Source organism: Larimichthys crocea, chromosome XXII, assembly GCF_000972845.2.
Source record: "Larimichthys crocea isolate SSNF chromosome XXII, L_crocea_2.0, whole genome shotgun sequence".
NCBI lineage: Eukaryota > Metazoa > Chordata > Actinopteri > Sciaenidae > Larimichthys > Larimichthys crocea.
The window spans coordinates 17,021,213-17,040,348 of NC_040032.1; the positions used below are offsets into that span (position 1 = coordinate 17,021,213).

The 19,136-nt window shown below is 42.1% G+C and overlaps 1 protein-coding gene across 2 annotated transcripts; it reads right to left on the minus strand.

Moving 5' to 3' along the window:
- Positions 1-1,937: 1,937 nt before the first annotated feature.
- On the minus strand, positions 1,938-18,923 carry tbc1d8b (TBC1 domain family member 8B). Of its 2 annotated transcripts, XM_010749908.3 has the most exons (21): positions 18,604-18,923; positions 15,609-15,719; positions 15,367-15,485; positions 14,897-15,122; positions 13,857-14,097; positions 12,433-12,640; positions 12,147-12,314; positions 11,898-12,059; positions 11,526-11,676; positions 11,126-11,340; positions 10,222-10,339; positions 9,852-10,137; positions 9,628-9,757; positions 9,447-9,545; positions 8,483-8,551; positions 8,149-8,389; positions 8,006-8,071; positions 5,320-5,412; positions 5,139-5,186; positions 4,953-5,050; positions 1,938-4,859 (listed from the first exon to the last, which is right to left on the minus strand). In XM_010749908.3, exons 1-21 carry the CDS (start codon positions 18,728-18,730, stop codon positions 4,398-4,400), a joined length of 3,438 nt encoding a protein of 1,145 aa, XP_010748210.2. In that variant the 5' UTR covers positions 18,731-18,923; the 3' UTR covers positions 1,938-4,397. The 2 variants fall into 2 exon arrangements, with proteins under 2 accessions (XP_010748210.2, XP_010748217.2); XM_010749915.3 differs by lacking the exon at positions 5,320-5,412 and having other exon boundaries at positions 18,604-18,730.
- Between the last annotated feature and the right edge of the window lie 213 nt (positions 18,924-19,136).

A 19,136-nucleotide genomic window follows, 5' to 3' on the forward strand; every position in this document is an offset into this window, starting at 1 on the left:
TGCCACGCACAGACCATCCGTCACCGATCACACTGCTGCTTGTAAATCAGTCGGACAGAGTGCACGCTTTAGGACAAGTTAACGAGGGGACATTTTTACTGTTAATGGTGATTCATTGTGGCCTACATGTACGGTCTCAAGGTTTTGTCATACCATAAAGAGGGTATTTTTGTTGCTGCTGTACCGTCAGTGACCAGCAAGACTGTAAATGTCGTCATAAAGGATGTTTTTTGACCCACTATGATGACCTGTAAGGTAAAGGATTTGTGCCTTTCTTTCCTCAAGACATTAAAATGTGGCCTCTAGTACACGGTGGCATCATAATTCATGTTGTTCTGTCCACATGCTTTCATAAAAAAGCCTATAAAGGTCTCATTACTTTTGTCTTTAACATGCAGCGTATCATAACATAATGACAGGATTTTTCCATTAAAACCGTCATGCTTACTGTAGGTTGGGGCACCATGTGAGGTGGGACCTGTTAAGGTTTTTGTGGCCACAGATCTGGACAGTAAACATACCAGTGACTGTTGATATTTAGTGTTTGCTGATGGGGGGGGGTTAGTCAGCTGTTGTGTGAAAAGGTCAAAGAATTTTCAGACTCGTGGGTGAAGTCTGAAGCCACCATCGCAACAGCCATGACAAACACAGTAAGCATTTATTGAGTCATAACTGCCTGTTCCACATTTTAGTCATATTTAAAGCTGTGAGAATCTTGCATAATTTTAATGTGACAATGTGAAAGGAGTCACTCCATAGTGATAAACCTGGATCTGCAGCTCCACTTGGTTTTACAGTTCAGTTCTAGCTTGTTGTTTAACAGCTAATTTAAGAGGAAAAAACTAAAAACTCTCTTTACACTGCCTGCTCAGCACCAAACGGCACACAGACAAGGTTATTTTGTGAACAAAGCGGAGCAGCTTAAGAACATAATAGTTACCTCATGATAAAATATGGACGTCCTATTCATGAAGTCACCCTCAGGTTTCTGAAGAGTTGTGAAGCTCAGAGTGGTGGTTCTGGCCTTGGCTAAACTAAAAATTGGCAAAGACGTGGAGCGTGGGTGGACCTGAGGCAGGTTGAATGACACCTGGCTGTCAATCAAAGCTGTCACACTGATAATTATGCATAATTTTAAGCTTCAATATAATTTATATATGTATGTTTTATAAAAAAATCTGACTCGGTGCAGTTGTCAAGAAAGGGTAAACTAGCTATAGAGACCAAAACTGTTTTTTGTACACCAGGCTGTAAACATGTTTGTTTCTGACATTTTAACATGGGGGCTTATGGAGATTGACTTGTTCTGTAAGCCAAGCTTGAGTGGAAATTCAAGGAACTGCAGTTTTTCTGCTCTGGCTTCACTTCACAGCCACAGAGGTTGATGCTTCACTCCAATAATTGCCACATTGATTCAAAGGGCAATGAAATGTCAGCGTTATTATTATGTTGTCAATCTAAGCAAAATATATTATAACATGTGCATGTTACCAATTTCATAATGTACAGGTAAACATATCTGTAACAGGACACAAATACATGCCCGATAATTTTACATTGTGGCAATCCACCTTCCTTTCCACTGATCAGGTAATCACTATCAGATTGTGGGCTGATCCCTGCATGTCGAAGTGTCCTTGGGCAAGGTACCGACTGCTACCAAATTGCTCACAAAGGCTGCACCATAGCTCCCAAAAACTGCTGTACAAGTACAGTCAGTTTACCGGTCTTTGTTGTGACATCTTGATTTTTGATTTTCAAACAAGAATTGTTACAATGACAGCTTGGTTGACTAAAATCCTACATAACGTTTCCCATATAGTCAGCTGTTCAGAAGCACACTGACAAACGTAAACAAGCTCTAGTGAACATGTCACGAGTCATGTTTCAGTTCATGTTGGTGTATGTAGACACTCAGAACGACGCAAACTTCATTATTCATAGAATCATCAATCTTTATTCTGGTACTTCTTTAAAAAAAAGAAAAATCATAATCAAGCAGGTAAACAGAAATATTTATGTTTCACATATTTTGCAAAACAAGCTTTCAATCAAAAGTTACAGACTATAAAAGCTGTAGACTACATCTGCACATATAAAGACTTGATTAACCATATACTGATGCAGGAGCTGAAGCGTTACCCATGCTTAGTGTATACACTATGATGCTTTAATGGCAGAACTGAATCGGATTTATCTTCTATGTTCATACAGTACAAAGTCTCTCTTTTTTATTTCCCCACAAAGAGGAAACCACAAACTATTCTGAGATTTAAAAAGAAAACAAAAAAACAACAAAGAGCCATTTTCCAAAAGCTATGCCTGCGGAAAAAAAGCATCATAAGATTTATGTCCTCTTAACCGCAAATGAATTTTTGAAAGCAAACTTGACTTATTTATGTGATTTATCATCTTTAAGATATCATCAAATAATCAGAAATATATTAGGCATGCAGTAAACTGACATGAAAACACTCTCTTTGATAAGAGGTTGTTGTTTATGTTTTGTTATAATTTCTAATTTAAGTTTTAAAATATTGCAAAACATTGCCATCTTTTAAATTAAAATAATAAATAAAGAAATAAAGTTTCTGTTTTGACGATAACAATCAGCTGCTCGGCTCCTGAAGCCCAGAGGCCGAGCTCTCCTGTTGAAACTTTTTCTTTTTACGGCTTCAGGTTTTAAACTAAAGCCACCGATCGAGCTTTGGATTTAAGGAGTGACAACAATCAACAATCCAGCCCAAGTAATCACATAACAAAACGCACCAGATTGGTCCTGAAGTGAAAAAATAAGGACTTAATTAAGAAAATAAAGTGAAATGTTCTGAGCAAATGGCAGAATAATAAAAAATTGCACTTGCACTTGAAGAGCTTCTAAAACACATTTTCTCCTCACGCTATAAATTTGTGAATTTTGGCCCCGGGAGGCCGACAACCTGCAGCAGAAAGCGGTCATGACCTTTCGAAAAAGCATTTGAGCCAAGATACACACATATCTACTCATGAATCTCAAACAACTGTGCAAAATGACTGCGAATGATTTCACTGAGACAGAAGCAGAAAACGAAGAAAGTAAGCGGAAAATGCACAGAAAAATAACTGAAATACTCAAGTCAGATCTGGCTTTCTGTGGCAATCCGATAAAGATGCTACACATGCTCTATATTTGAAGGTTACAGACATTTGTAAGCTTTGTATAACTCAGTCGTATACTTTATATGTCCCAGGTCGAAAAAATATCCCTTTTATTTTACACAAATTGCACCCTGAGATTTGATAAAACAAAACGTCCTTCGAAAAGTTTTAAGCTGTGTCCACAACAGTCCACCAGCTCATATCATACCTCATAAATACAATAATCAAAACGACTACCGAACTGACCTCTACGTACAAAATGCTGCACTTATACGAGAACACGACATCCTACGTGTACGGTAAGACGGACGTAAAGCAAACAGCACATCGATCGATCGCACTGTAGAGATCACACACGGCGTATTTTTCACAAGCGGACGCAGGAGACTTTGTTACAGCAGCACTGTGGAATTCAAACTATTATAACTTTACACGCCACGGTTTTCAAGTATGACACACTTGAAGTCATGCTATAATATTGTTACTGCATGTGCTGCCGTCGGGACGAATGAGACAGATGAGCTGTGTTGTGGCAGTTACGGCATCCCCTCTTACTTATTTATATATTATTGCAAATTTATAATAGAATAGACTCTTTTTATGCTCTCTGTAAAATGCATCGGACATCCTCATTCAGATAATAATCTGAAATCAGTTTTATGGCTTCCAGAGACACCGCAGCATGTCCTCGCTCACTGTACTAATATTTATTCTGTGCCTTGTTGTATTGACTGGAAAGCTGGTGTGTTTTCTCACAATAAGTTTACACTAATGATGCCCGAAAAAACAGAGACACTTAAGTCACAGGACACATCAGCATTTACGTTTTTGTTTCACTACAGCAGTGACAGAAAATATATCGAGATGTCCAGGAGAACCTTCCCTCCTGCAGACTCTCAGTCACCTTGTCTAAGTCATTTGTTATGGAGAGGACAAACTACAGTGCTGAATGTCCATCATACAGTAGAAACTATACTGTGTGTGCTCCATGGCATATGGGGAGGATACATTTTAAACTCAACTTAAAATCTGAAGCTACACGAGAGAATGAATTTCATCACAGATGGCTAAAAAAATGCATAATCAGATTTGAGGAGCAGTGACCTGCTGGATGTCTGCCACGAGGCCTAACATGAGATCACACTGAAGGTTGTTGGTCAGTGTTACAACAGTGTTGGAGATGTCGTGCCTTATCCACGTGGAGAAAAGGAAATTCATGGTGACGTGTGGGTTTGAATCGATCAACAATTGCATCCCTTTCACTTATTGACCTTCAGCTTCAGCTGGGCGACCCTGGCTTGTGCCAGTTTAGTCTGAACGTCGACGGGCCTCTCAAAGAAGGTCACCAGGGCCGGCTCGTTCAGCAGGGAAGCCAGGACCTGCTCGAAGGAAAACGACCACTCTATCTCCGAGAGGTCCGGCGCTGCTTCCTGGCTGTTGTGTGAGCCGGGGGTGTCGGAGCTCTCCGGGGTGGTGGAAGCTTCTTCGGTTGAAGGCGACTCTTCTGGGGCGGCGGCGGCGGCAGCAGCAGCACCAGCAGGAGGGCTGTCTGCAGATTTTGTGGATTCAGGTGGGCTGCTCGGCTCCTGGAGCCTCCGTCCGACCTCTTCCATCCTCAGGAGGAGGCTGGTCACATGGGCCACAGCTCGGTAAAGAGACTCCTCATCTGGATCGCCATGAAAGATGTTGTAGAGGGTCTTGGAGAACTGGATAAACTGAGTCTGAGATAGGAAAATAAATAAAGCACATGTTGTACTGTCAGATAATTTGACATATCACATAGGTCATTTTTTGTGAAATTAAAGAGATATTACCTGATTAATTCGGGGTAGGTCCTTGATGGTTTCCTCTTTCTTAAGTATCTCATTTTGCCATTGCTTCAGGTAGGCCTGCAGGTCCACCTTTCCTCTGCCTGTCAATCACATCACACAAAATTAAGACATTTACAGGCTTTTCTTCCAGCTGTGGAGTGTTTGTGTTAAATATGTGCGACTCGCTACCTCTTTCAGGGCTTTTCCTTATCACGCCATCTTCAGGGAGATCAAATGCTGAAATATACGAGCAGAAATGCCTCAAGAACAAACAAGGACATCGAGCAAGCATCAAGACACAATCATGATTTAGGAGGAAAGGGTAAAAGTGAAGCTTTAAAAAAGGAGAAGAAAGAGTAAAGAGGCTAACCAGTGAGTCTACTCAAGTGAGAAGAGTCTTCAGTCACTGGGATAAAGTGCTGGATTCTTTGTTCCTTTAAGTGCAAAGGACTACCTGTAAAAGCTGGAAGATACTGACTGTGAGTGCACTGAGAGGAAAGATGAAGAGACAGATGAAAGTAGCTTGATGAATGAAAACAGAGGTCACAGACAGAGTTTGTTAGATACAGTCTGATGTAATCACATCCAACAATCCTGCAACAGAAAGGTTTGCACTCTTTCCAGGACTCTTCAAGGGGTTTTCTTGACCTCATCAATTCACAAACACAAAAGAGGAACACTGACTGTAAAAGACACAGTATATTTAAAATCTATTTAAGTCTCAAATAAAGAAATCATTCAAGATTTATCGATGTCAGCTCAGCTGTTCTCACTCAGAGAGATCGACTGACATGGGAGCTTGTTTTATTCACTATTAATATCATATTGTTGTTATTTAGTTTTCATTAAGATTTTTACTTACTCACATTACATTGACCACTTCTTATATTCTTATAAATATCCTATTTGTCACTATTGTCAATTGAACAAATTGTAGGAGCTTACAGAAAAACATTTCACTATGATTGTACCTTTTTAAAATTATTATTATTATTATTATTATTATTATTATTATTATTATATGTGGCAATTAAATTAAATTGAATTAAATGAATAGGAAGTGTTTTTTTTCCACTTTAGGAGTGCGCAGCTCATCCAACCAACAGTCAAGTTCAAACAAAATACAAACCTCGGTTTACAGAGGCGATCTAAGTGGAGGGACAAAATACAATTCACAAATCGATTTTTTTTTTCTTCTTTTATTATTTTATTTAGAGGGGGGACAAGAGGCAGCAAATGACCGCAGGCCGGAGTCAAACCTGGGTCACTGCAACAAGGATTTAACTTTGCTGACGCTCTACCAGTTGCGTTTCCAGGACGCCCAAATATTTGGTCCTTTTAACCACTACTGGAAAACTTTTTTTCCAGGTTGTCCAGGACATGTGAGAAGCCTGTTTTTGTGTCAAAGATTCAACTAAATTGGACTGAATGATATTTTAAAGGGGGGACAAACTGTTAGCTCCTCGTTATGTAACAGTATTAATACATCATGTATAAAGATACTAAATAAATTATTTTGTGCAAATTGAGTATTGTATGATGTGATATGATTGTGTCACTACTAAAATACTTGCCCTCACAAGCAGCAGTGCCGTTATATTTGCCCGACAGCTTCATGCTGCATTTAAGCATCACCATGTTGGTTAGTCGCTCAGTGTGCCTCTGCCGTTTGAAACAGAATGACTGCGGTGACCTTTCCTAAATCGCCAGAGTCGGCCTTCAATTTCCACATAAAATCTAAAATAACGTTTCAAATCTAATGAGATGACACTACGAACTTTGTCAAGTTCTGACCTTTCCCAACAATACGTCAAATTATCATCACTGTTCACTCTCCCATCTGTTACATCTCCCAACATCACGGCAGCCTTTAGCAGAGCTGTAGCTCTTTGTTAAAAGATACAAGACATTTTTTTGTCCCTACAACCAATCACGACACAGATGATGTCACAGCGTAGTCTCTCCTCTCTAATTGAAGCTGATAAGTGAGTACAGCTGCTGTGCTGCATGTTTGGACTGAAAAACCTGCAGCCTCTCAGCTCTAAATAGCACATGATTTCATCTCCTTGATCAATGGAGCGTTTAGCCCACTTGCAATGTCAGAGTTTGATGTGGGCTCCTACTCCGTCGATAAGGGCTCAGGGCTGTCCCGCTGTGAAATTGGGAAGCGTTTGAAGTCGCTGTGGTTTACAAATATCAGCTCGCTAGACACTCTTGAGGGGAAAAACCTACGACGCATAAAGTTGTGACATGAAAAACGGTGCTGACTGGAAAATATGAACTTGTTTGTCGGCCTCGCTGTCACACTAAGTGCTGTCTGACTTATCAGACTTACAGTCTGCTTCTTCAGGAACTGGGCCTCCACCATCTTGTCTGGACGGTGGTAACAAGATGGGACCTGTCCTTGGTGCTGAAGCAACATGCAGACACAAAACAAGCCTTGCTGCTTGATGCTCACTGGCCTGGCACATCACAAACCGTGACTCAGTACTCTTCTGCTGCTGCTAAGCTGTCAGTTGTAATCTGAGCACTTCCTTCTCATCGCAGATCCCCACTGCAAAAATGCCCTTACAGCTCCTCGCACCCATCGTTGCCATGGCAAAGTTCTTTCACCCAATATGGACTATTCTTACGCCCGCCTTCAGGCGAGCACGTGCCACAGTCATGCAAACAAGAGGCACACCATTCAAGGGCAGCTTCTTCCCCCTCGGTGATGTGCTCACTCAACAAATGCCGAGTTACAGACTGGATCTCTGAACTCATACTTTCAAGCCCTGCAGACGGCAGACTGATTTAACTCGATCTGAGCTTGTTTTTCACTGCAGGCTGCTGCTGTATGTCTGTTGACGTGTTATCGCTGTCGTGTGACAGCATGTGGTAAAATCTGGAGGCTGTAAAGGATCCAGTCTGGAAACATTTGATCACATGATCACTGCAGATATGTCAGTGGTACACAAACTAATCGATTTTATAGTTTACAAGAGACAGATGGATTAAGGGTTATTGAGGAATTTAATCACTGAGATTTAGTTGCTGGTGGCAGCTTCATCACTCACCTGGTGGCAGGTGCAGCTTGAAGAGGAATTTCAGCTTGTTTGTGAAAGATCCGCTGTACAAAGTATCTGCACGAGAAGCAATTTAGAAATTATAGCAGGTTTAATGGCTGCATTAGCGGAGTGCAGAGAAAGAGGGAATTTACCAAGAGCGTAGCAGAACTCTTTAAAGTTGACGAGGCCGTCCTGATTCTCGTCGATCAGGCGGAAGATCCAGAGGGAGAGGGTGCTCTTGTTGGTGCAAAAAGCCCAAGGCTCCAGCAGGGAGAAGAGCACGCTGAACTGTTGGAAACCCAACTGGTACTGCTCCAAATAAGCCAGGCTGGGGTCATGATGGAGGAGAGCTGGACTCTTCATCGTCCAGTAGCAGCTGAGAAAATGCTGCCTCTAACAAACAAACAAAACAAAAAAACATGTTTGTATTTCTCTCTTTTTTAAATATTACAACATTTTTGTATTTGTTTCTTGTCTCAGACTCACTTTGAACAAGTTATAAAGCTCATCAAGCTGTGAGGCACTGAATCTGACTTCTTGGGACACCACCCGAATCTGAAAATATTAAGATTTGATTAAAGGGTAACTTCATTATTCTTAAACCTAAGCCTTATTTATATGGGGACAAGTTTTGAACCTGCATCCGCAAAAAGGACATACGATGTAACCCTTGTGGGGAACTGGACACCATCAAGATACGTCTATTAAAAAGGACTTGTTTTTTTTTTGCCACTGACTGGCTCAGATTGTTATTTTAAGTGTCTGACAACATGAAACATTCACTAGATCCACTGTGTGTCTAACCAAGTCTTACCCAAGCAGGTTTCATTCTGAAATCTCCGGAGAGGTGAGGTTACTTGTGTCAACAGTGAAAACGTGAGTGTAGTAATGCACCTGCCAGGAAGTTTGTTGTGTTAGAGTACAAAAAGCAAAGCTCAGAGTTACGTAACATTATCAATGTCACGTCTGAATATTTATCTGATTCCGACAATGTGGATGAGGACATGAGTTCGATGGCTGCTTGTATTTATTCGAGCCGGAGGTTTACGGATAAAACAAACTGAAGAGTCGACAAGGAGAGAGAGAGACGGAGGCGACAGGCAGAGGATGTGAACCAGCTGCTGCAAGGTGGTGAAGCTCCGGAGACTGATGGTGACCCTGTGGGTGCTGTGATCCTCTGTGCACAGGAGATTTAAGGTACAGAAAACATTAAATTTTTCTGTAGAATGCTTTCCATAAGGTTGTCAGACACAATATGAGTTGGTCAGTGGCAAAAACAAGCACTTTCAAATTGTATTTTTGATGTATTTTGATGTAACTGGCCACGAGGATTATGTTGTAGTCCTTTTCTTGGCTGCAGCGTTCTCACTCAAGGTCCCCCTTAGTCACTTTGACACAAAAACACAGGTTTTACCAAGCTTAAACTGCTGTAAACTCAATGAGCACTTACAACGTTCTGCTTGGTTGTATCTTCCAGTGTCTGGATTACGTGCAGTTTGTTTCTTTTCCGTGAACTCTCGACTTCCTCTGAACGGATGTGTCCATATTTCTAAAACAAATCACAGTTAGTAAAAATCAACCACAACGCAGACATCTCTTAACAGAACTGTCATGGAAACAGCTCACAGTACCTCGTAGGCCTCTCGGATCAGTTCACTGATATCCACATTAAAGTGGGATGTTTTGTCGTTATTGCCCACTGAAGCTTGCTGCACCGTTGGAGGCAACGGACTGTCTTTGTTTGTCACACTGTCAAAGAATCTGAAATCACCAATCAGAGAAAGAGAGACAATAATTCACACAGTAATAATGCCTAAAATATATCAGCCCTGCTTGTGTTTGCATTCACACGGACTTGTTGAGGATGGTGACGGCCTCTGCGTCGTCGTGGCAGCTGATCAGAGCCTCCATGTTGTAGTCCAGCACTGCCAGGCCGAGCTGCAGGATGGCTTTTATGCCGTCGTAGAAAAAACAGTCGACCACGTTCACGGCGCTCTCTATGGGCAGGACGCTGATGAAGAGAGTGAGAAACCAGGACAAGGACACGGACGAGAAGAAACTCAGGTCCGTCATATGCTCCACCAGCTGGGGGAGGTTTTCCCGAATCAGATCCTCGAAAACCGCCTGGTCGACCAAAGCACCTGAGGAAAGATCAGCGACATTTTAGAGAGCCGTTAAGACCTAATGTCCCAAAATTACCGGCATCACTTCGCTTGTCCTCTCACCAATAATTCGGCGGTTAAAGTAATCCGGCAGCATCCTCTCACAGACGGCCACTAAGAGCCAGAACGCCTCCTCTTCTTTCGCGTAGAGCAGGAGAACTGACGTGAGGATGTTCATGGCCTGAATGAGAGGAGAAAAAAAAAGACACAGTTGTGAGTCAACGGTGAACTGCAGAGGCAGGGTAAAGATGTCTGTGTCAACAAGGTGCGTATTTCAGAACAAAAACTGTTTAAAAAATGTTTTCAATGGCTTCTTTGATCATTTGTGGCTGCACTGAAATCACAGTGAAGGAGACAGGAGTTTTAAAAACCATCTGGCCCAGACTGGGCACGTCTCTGTCACATCACAGCCACAACGCTGATTTGATCCATTCAAGGTTTCAAACTCTACATTTCAGAAGTGTTTTGCTCACAAGACTTTGTTAACTTGCTTAGATATAGTAGTTTTTTCTTGGTTTGTGTGCTTCTTCGATGTGTATATATGTAAAATTGGTTCCCTTTTGGCCCTTTGGAAGTCTGCACAAGGTGTTTTATTTTGATTCTCTATGCTGTTTCTGTGTCTGACCTATGTCTAGCTCGATCTGCTCCTTTTATGAGTGATGCGGCATCCGTCAAAAGTGGAACAGCAAAGTATACCCAGAGGAGCAGAGTGGAGAGAGCTGCTTCTGAGATGCGCCACTTTTGGTGGGATTACAAACATTGTCTACGGACGTGTTCAGCTGCAGCAGCTGCGGTGCTCCTGGACCGTGACGCAGCTGTGCCCAGTGTAATTTAGACAAAAGGGTTCAAAGCTTTTGTTGAAATCTGTACCATGATCTTCCCCTTACGTAAAATAGAAAAACGAAAGAATAAACCCACTAGAAATGAAGAGATAAAGAAAGATTAGGATAGCAAATTGTCAGAGTACCTGGCAGTAGCCGATTTTAGGGTTCCTGTATGCATAGGCAGTGAGGACTCTGCGTAGAGCTGAGATTCCTGTGTCGCTCTGAAAGGCAGGGTGATCTGGCAGAGAACGGTGCAAGTCTCTCTCGATCTCATCCGTTGCCAAAGTGCTTGTGCCCAGAGACTGTTCAACCAGCTCTGTGTAATAGCCGGGGTGGGTGGCCATGTCGTTCACAGCTCCTACGAAGGCAGATCCACAGTCAGTTCAAAAGCAGATGCTGCAGAGAGCCCACGCCAACTGTGTTCAAATTAATTATTAATGTCGAGTACGGGCACTTGAGCACTTAACACTTTCAATCATGCCAGGCGTCACTGTCACTGCAGATCACTTACTGTGGTGAGAGTTACGTCTGCTGTATAAATACCTGAGAACAGCATCCACAGCTCTCCTCTCAAGGCCTCAGGAACGCCACGAACAATCAGGTCTCGTGTCTTCTTGGTGAAGAACATACTCGTGCCGCGTCCATATTCAGAGAAATGGATGTTCCATGACTGCTCCTTCATCTTTTCTTTGAGCTGTCAAACACACAACCACCTTCTTTTTGTACATGCTCTGCAATGCTGTTAGCAGTCTTTGTCTTTCTAAACAGATGCACGCTTTATTTTTATTTATGTCCACCCCTGAATTAATTAGACACCCACCCGCACACCCCCACTTGTCTTACATCAAGGCAATCCAGTTAGATCTTGTAACCGAGTGTGGTTGTGGTGAAGACAAGCAGTAAGGAGATATTTACCATTTTGGGGTCGAGGTTTTCAACATCCTGGGGGTGGAAAACAGTCATGAGAGCCTCGGTGCTCACGGCCTTGCTGCTGTCTTTCTGTCCCACCATCAGTGTTACGTCCTCTGGGTTGTCCTCGAAGTGGTTGATGAGCGACTGGCACTCGCCTCGTATGGCCTTGAACACAGATTTCATTTTTCAATGTCAGAGACGACTAAAAAAACTGCAGAATAAACATCAAACAACAAATGGTAAACAGGTTACCCCGGATGAAGCAGAGTGCTGAGGGCTGGCACTAATCCCACACCTGCTACGAATCGTGTTGGCAAGTCGCTGATAATCCCGGACTTCAGAGAAACGCAGCGCCCTCTTGCCGCGCACACACACCGTTAAAGCCCTGCTGCTGGAGTCCGGCTTTTCAACGTTTACAACCTGAAATAACGTAGTCAGAACAGACTTTTGAGGCTGGTATTCATCAGTATGCAGAGAGCTTTTTGTGACTTACTGGCAGTGTTTTCAATCAAGTAATGCCGCCTTTGCATCACATTACCTCTCGCATTGGAATGATGACATGGCATTGGCTTCCATCCTGGCTGGCGAAACACAAATAGTTCTCCGACAGACAGATCTTGCCAAGCGTGTTGTAGTGGCTGAAGGGCACATACAGGAAGCTCTCGTGCACCTCCAACAGATTTTCCTCTTTGGGAAGCCTGAAAAACGTCTGGAACTGCTCGCTCTTTGCATGAGCTTCGAGGCCTCTGTGCGGGAAGTAAAGCAGAAAGTAAAGTCACAAGCAGAACATCAAGTTTAAGTTTAAAGTTATCTTTCAAGCAGCCTCCAGACTGTCTCATGACAACGTTTTCTTTTTTAGGTTTTTCACCTTTCAGATCAATCTTTTAGGCAGTGTCAGTGCTTTAGATCATTACTAATACATATTTTATTAAATATAATGTCACGTCACGGTGGTTGCTCCTGTCGCCTCACAGCTGGTTCCTGATTCGAACCGAGCCTTTCTATGTAAAGTTTCTCCCCGTGTCTAGGTGGGTTCTCAACAGGTACTCCGTCTTCCTCCCACAGTCTAAAGACATGCACAACAGGTTAACTGATGACTATAAATTGACCATAAGTGTGAATGTGAGTGTCAATGGTTGTTTGTCTCTATGTGCCCTGTGATGAGCTGACGACGTGTCCGGGGCGTACCCCGCCTCTCGCACTAAGTCAGCTAGGATAGGCTCCAGCCCCACTGTGACGGATGGAGGTCATAGTACGGAGACGAAGATTTTCTTTTAAATAAATGTCTGTTAAGTCACTATCTATCACCCTATGAGGTAACACAATCATACCGATGAATGTATTACAGTATTTATGTATTTGCAGTGTTGTCTGTGGAGACATTCTCTGGAAAAATGCTGTATTAAGTTGCTGTTAATGAAAAGATTTCTTACTGTTGCAGCATCACATTAAGAGCATTTAACTGGTGAAGCATGATGACTTTGAGAATAAAAAGTCAACTCACGTTACAGTGAAATGTGTTTGTCAGTGAGCACAGCACTTGCCGCTACCGTTAATCAAAAATGCGTCAACAAAACGGTAATTTTCTGCATTTTTTTTTATACTGGATCAGTCTGAAATATGTCAGGCACGAGAAGGAGCAGTTACAGTGAGCTCTAATCCTGTGACTATGGGTGTCACCAAATCAACCAGGACACAAATCTTGAGTTTAATTTGTAAATGATTCCAGCTGATCAACATCAAATCAAAAGCTGTAAAAAAAAAAAATTGTTGAAGTAAAGAAGCTGATGTTAAAATATCTGACACCAGTATTGTTTGATCTGCCTTCCAGTCCCGGCAGGTACAAAACAAACAAATGCTATTTGACTCATGTCAGACTTTGTGTTTACTCTGGTGTCTTCAGGTCGACAGGCGCACTAACAGGATCATGTACAGCTGTGCAGCGCAGCAGAAACACAGTACCTCTTGGTGATCTGCAGAGGGTCAGAGAGCGCCGGCTCTCTCTGGAAGGCCTCTTTATCAAAAAGACGTTTGATGGAGTAGTCGGCCAGCTGTTCCATGATAACAAATGTTTCATTAAGGTGCAACAGCATGGAGAAGTAGTGATCCTCCCCGTGAGCCAAGACGTGGATGCTCTCGGTCAGTAGGACGTTTGAGGTTTTCTCCAGCCTCCAGATCTCGTCCCAGGAAATGACCAGCTTCACTGCAGAGTGAAAATGAAAGTTAAATTATTGATTAAAAGGACAACTGTTTAGCTTTTTCTTAATTTCTGCTCCAGGCACAGTACAGCTGAGCACGCCTACAACACACATGGACACACCTATCCATCCACCCACTCAGGACGACTTGTTCTTCTTTGTCTCTAAGATGGTGCTTTTTCGGTTGTGAAGCAGAGATGCATATTACCCTTGGTTTTCCATATCCACCAGCTTCACTGCCTAAAGTCTCTGAGTTTACTTTTTGACATACAGCTTTACTTGTTGCTATGTAGCTAACCACCGGTGCTCCATGTGGTCTGAAGCTGAAGCAGAGCAGCTGGAGCAAAAAAAAAAACAAAAAACGATCCAGTCATCAAAATCAGTCCCAAATTATTATAAAAGTTGTGTATCTTTGTAAAGTAATCCGTGAATCTCATTCCCAGCAATCCTTTATCTCCTAATTAATGTCTATTTCTGGCCAGATAAGCAGTAAATGGATCAGATTCAGGGCCAGCTACTGACGCCGTCATGCCGTCAAACACAACAGCAAGAGGGTGAAGTGCCGTTTAAAGTGTCATGATAATCAGTGTTATCCATCATCCGTGCTGCTTCTCAAGCCTGCCTCCACTATGTGGTCTGCTGCAGTCTAATGGCTCTTTAGCAATTAGGAACATTACCTCATGCTGTTTTCCAGTGAAAAAGTGTTCCTTTCAGCCCATAAAAGCCAACTACAGTGGCTGTTAGGACCTTTCATCACTCAACATCATGCAACTCATGGTAATTAGTGGACCATAAATGACTTACCCTCAGCTCCCAGCAGGTATGAATAGAAGCACAGGAAGTTTGTGCTGAGGTAGAGCCAGCCCTGGCAGGGCACTTTGCCTTTCCAGTAACTGCATGAGTAGTATGTGACCAGCTTCTCCTCCGGCGGCAGCTCGAACCACTTCTCAAACCTCAGGAGTGCTTCTCTGAACTTCTCTGGATCGTCCTCCAGCACCAGGGACGTCTTCCCTTCCTCAGCAATGAGACCCTAACACATTAAATATCATGGGTTACTGCAGGCTGAGAGTGATAAGAGATTGGCTTTGCATAAATCAATATATCAACAAATCTGAAAGCCGATACTCTTGGTGATGAACCCACACTTACTTATAAGAGGATAAAAATCCAAATAATCAAGTTTAAGTGATTTCAAAGTCAGAGAATTAAGAGGCCATTATCACATTTAGTATCCAACGAGAGATCTCTGGTAAAAAAAAAAGGGAAGTTCTTACTCTGATCTTGCCCTGTACAAAGCTGGTGATGTCTTCACTGGAGTCAAAAACAGACAGCGTCCTCATGATGTTCTGCTGCAGCCAGTCCCAGTGCTGGACAATCTCTTCTTTGGTGACACCTGACCCGACATTAAGACAAAAGTAAGAACATTAGCACATTAATAGTGAATGTTTTTTACACAATTTTTAACTTGTTTAAAACTTGTTGGCCATTAAAAAAAAATAAAAATACAGTGACATACCGCATGCTATTGACCAGTACACCTGTGAGTCAGGTGTGTGGTGCAGAATGCGAAAGGGAGCAACTTTGGATGTGGAGTCCAACACGGTATCCAGAGTCCCCACAAGGAGCCCTGTAACATACAATACATTGATATTTTTAACCAATAAAAACACACCTGAAAATCAAGCAACCAGTGATGTGCTGGATTCAAGAACATGGTGTATTTTGTACATCAGGAACTGAAGATGGACCATAGACAGTATAAATATGGATGTTGTATCCATGACGTCCTAATATCATTTGAACAGGTGAGTTATTTCAGTACAGTTGTCATGAACAGGGAAATTAGCTATAGAGACCAAAACAGTTTTTTGTACCAGGCTGTAAACATGTTTATTTCTGCTGTGAAGTTGGACATTATAACATGGAGACTTATGGAGACTGACTCATTCTGTAGCCGCCCTGAAGTGGCTTTTTGAGGAAATGCAGTTTTTGGCACTTTCACTTCACAGCCACATTGTTGCCGTTTGGAGTGGAACCCTTTGGCTTACTGTAATAAAGCTTTTAAGCATTCTTTTATGTCACATTTTCATTGTTAAGATAACTGCAGATTTTCTCAATTACTCAAAATATAAAAGGTGAATAAAAATGACAACGATATTTTCAGTTCTGGCAATAAAAAGCTGATCAATGCCAACCAATCTATAGCCGTATAACTGCTGCATTTACTGATAAAACAAACCATTTGACCGCACCAGGAAAGAGCTCAGCTACTGTCTAGTGTTGCACAACTAAAATTAGCAAAATCTGTTACCTTAACTTCTTCTCTCTGACATGCCCTCCATGAATAATTAACAAGGTCACAGTGAAACCACACTCATGCAGTGCATCAGCATTATACCAGCCTGCGCACTGAACATGGATCAGCTCTCCACATGTACTGATGGAGCTGTCAAGTCACGAAGAAATCAAAGGGTCAAACACGTAATTTATGTTCTCATCAGTGTAGAACAGCGTCGCACAGCAGAGGACAGACCTCTACAACACTATACAAAGATACTAGAAATAAAAAGGCTCTTGTGCAGCATGTTATGTACAATCAGGTAGTATTTAACCTCCACTATCATTAAACCATCCAGACAGGACATCTGTCCTCTCGTCGTCTTCAGCTGGAACACCGTTCATTATCATTAATGATCTATTAATTACTTTACGGCTGTCACACTGTGGCATGTGGTTAGAAGCTGCAGGTTACAATCAGGGGTGGTATCACAAGACCCGCTTTTATACTGCCAGGTGACAATAGCAAAGAAATAGGTTTTACATAACGTGTCTAACATAATGTGTCTAAATCAGAAACTCCACAGGGATTTAAAAGGTTACTATGCACTCTTTACTAAAAGTGGAAGTACAAAAATATGTTTAAGTTCAGTTATTTGGTTTACAATGAGGAAATGGTAAAGAAAAAGATACAAAATTAAGATATAAAATAGATCAAAATCCAAAACAATCCATACGGAATGGTGCAACAAGGGAATGATTTAAAAATACCCAAGAGATGTGAAGTTATGAATAATTAAGAAGGTGATTGCTTTGATTGATGCTTAGGTGCCATTACAGGAGGCTTGTTTGAGCAGCCCACGTCAGGTCCACTGATCTACGTCATCTACGCCCATTTTAGATTAGCCTGGAGGCGGCAGAGGCAGGACGGCCAATATGACGGCAGCCAGAGCCATCACACTCTGAGCTGATCACTCTGATCAGAGACCTGTGGGTGACGTCACAGATACGACATCCATTAAAGCTGTTTTTAATGTCAATTATGCTTAATGTTTATTACTGAGGCAGCAGTGGGTGGTGTTGTTGTACATGAGTGCATCATATTAAAAAGGTGTCTCTAATATTACGGCCCTGTCGTGTATTCAACCTCAATGAAAAATTAAATTAACACCTACTGTATTATCTCTGTAAAAGCTGTTGCATTAGATCACATTAGATTATACAAGCGTACCTAATGCAGTGAGCGTATACACACACACACATACACACACTCACGTGTAAATATACATTTCCATAGCAAGAAGCTGTTATTCCAGCTCTACAAGAGCTTTGTAGTAAGCCTAAAAACATTAGCTGATGGATCATTTACCCAATCAACAACCATTTTTATAATTAGGTAGCTAATTCATTAAGAAAAACTGCAAGACATTTAGTTGTTTTTTACAGCCTTGGCTTCATATCTTTGTAGACTCAGTCACTTTGAGGTTTAGGCTGTTGGTAATAATTGACAGAGTAATCAATAATGGAAAAAAACAACAACTGCACGCTAGAAATATTCCATTTTATTCCAGCAGAGCTATGGTATAACCCTAAATTATAGAGCGACAACTCTGCCGAGAATCAGTGTCACCACAGTTGCTGACACATTTATTACTGTCCGGGGAGCAGCAGTGTCTGACATTGCAGTGACATTATAAATTCAATGATATTCTGTTGAATTTCTCACCTTGGGGAGATTTTTGAGTCTGTTTTTTGACAGCTGGGAGTCTAAAGGTGACACAGCTTAAAGTTGTTGTTTTTTTCCAGGCCTTGTGTACATACTGCAACCTCTCCTGTAACCAGGAGGAAATTAAATGAACCCTGGAGTGTGTGTGGACACACTTGATGCAACCTTGTTGACTGCTGTAAACAAGCCCAGATACTCAGACACCTTCTCCTGCTGCAGGCTGTGTTGGTGCACATGAGCACCAGCTGCTCGGTGCCTTAATCGGACTCCTGTACCTGTTGCTGTGAGGGGATTTTTTTCCTGTATGCTACACAGCAGCATCCGCCCTATACACACGGCAGACAGCCAGCACGGTAGCTGTGCAAACGTACGGAGAGTTAACCCGTTCATATCTTGTTTTTGTAACCCGGGTTTGGCGACGCTGCTGCTGCTGCAGCACCACCAGCAGCAGCTGCAGCAGCTGTCCTCCACATGCGGGGAGGTGAGAGCATAAACCGGCTAACGTTACCTGTCAAGCCGCCTCCACCTTCTCCGTACCCTCGTCTCCTTTGCAGGACGAAGTACTCGTTATCCTTCTCGGTGACCCATAATTTAAACGCGTTTTTCAGCAGGATCTCTTCCGGTTTGAGCCACATGTTTCAAATGTCACGGAGTTATCTTTTGAATCCGCCGGACATGTCACGGTTATCTGTCACCTAAGTCCGACATCAAACCCGTGGACGTTTGTTTGTGTCCGAATCCCTCCCTTCCCACGTCGACAAGAAATGCTGGCAAGAGCCGCAAAGCATGCCGGGATTGTAGTTCTCTGGCGAGGAGGCGGCGCCACGAGATTCAGTCTGTGTGAGCAGATATTTCATGAATGAAATGAGGGGGAAAAAAATACTATTATTAATTTATTATTTAATTATTTTTTGTTGTTTTATTTTCTGCATACATACAAAACATAATATCACAAAAGTGAACCATAAAAAATAAATTAAATAATTAAAATGTAATTTAATTTAATTTAATTGTTTTATTGAAAAATAAAATAAAATAGAG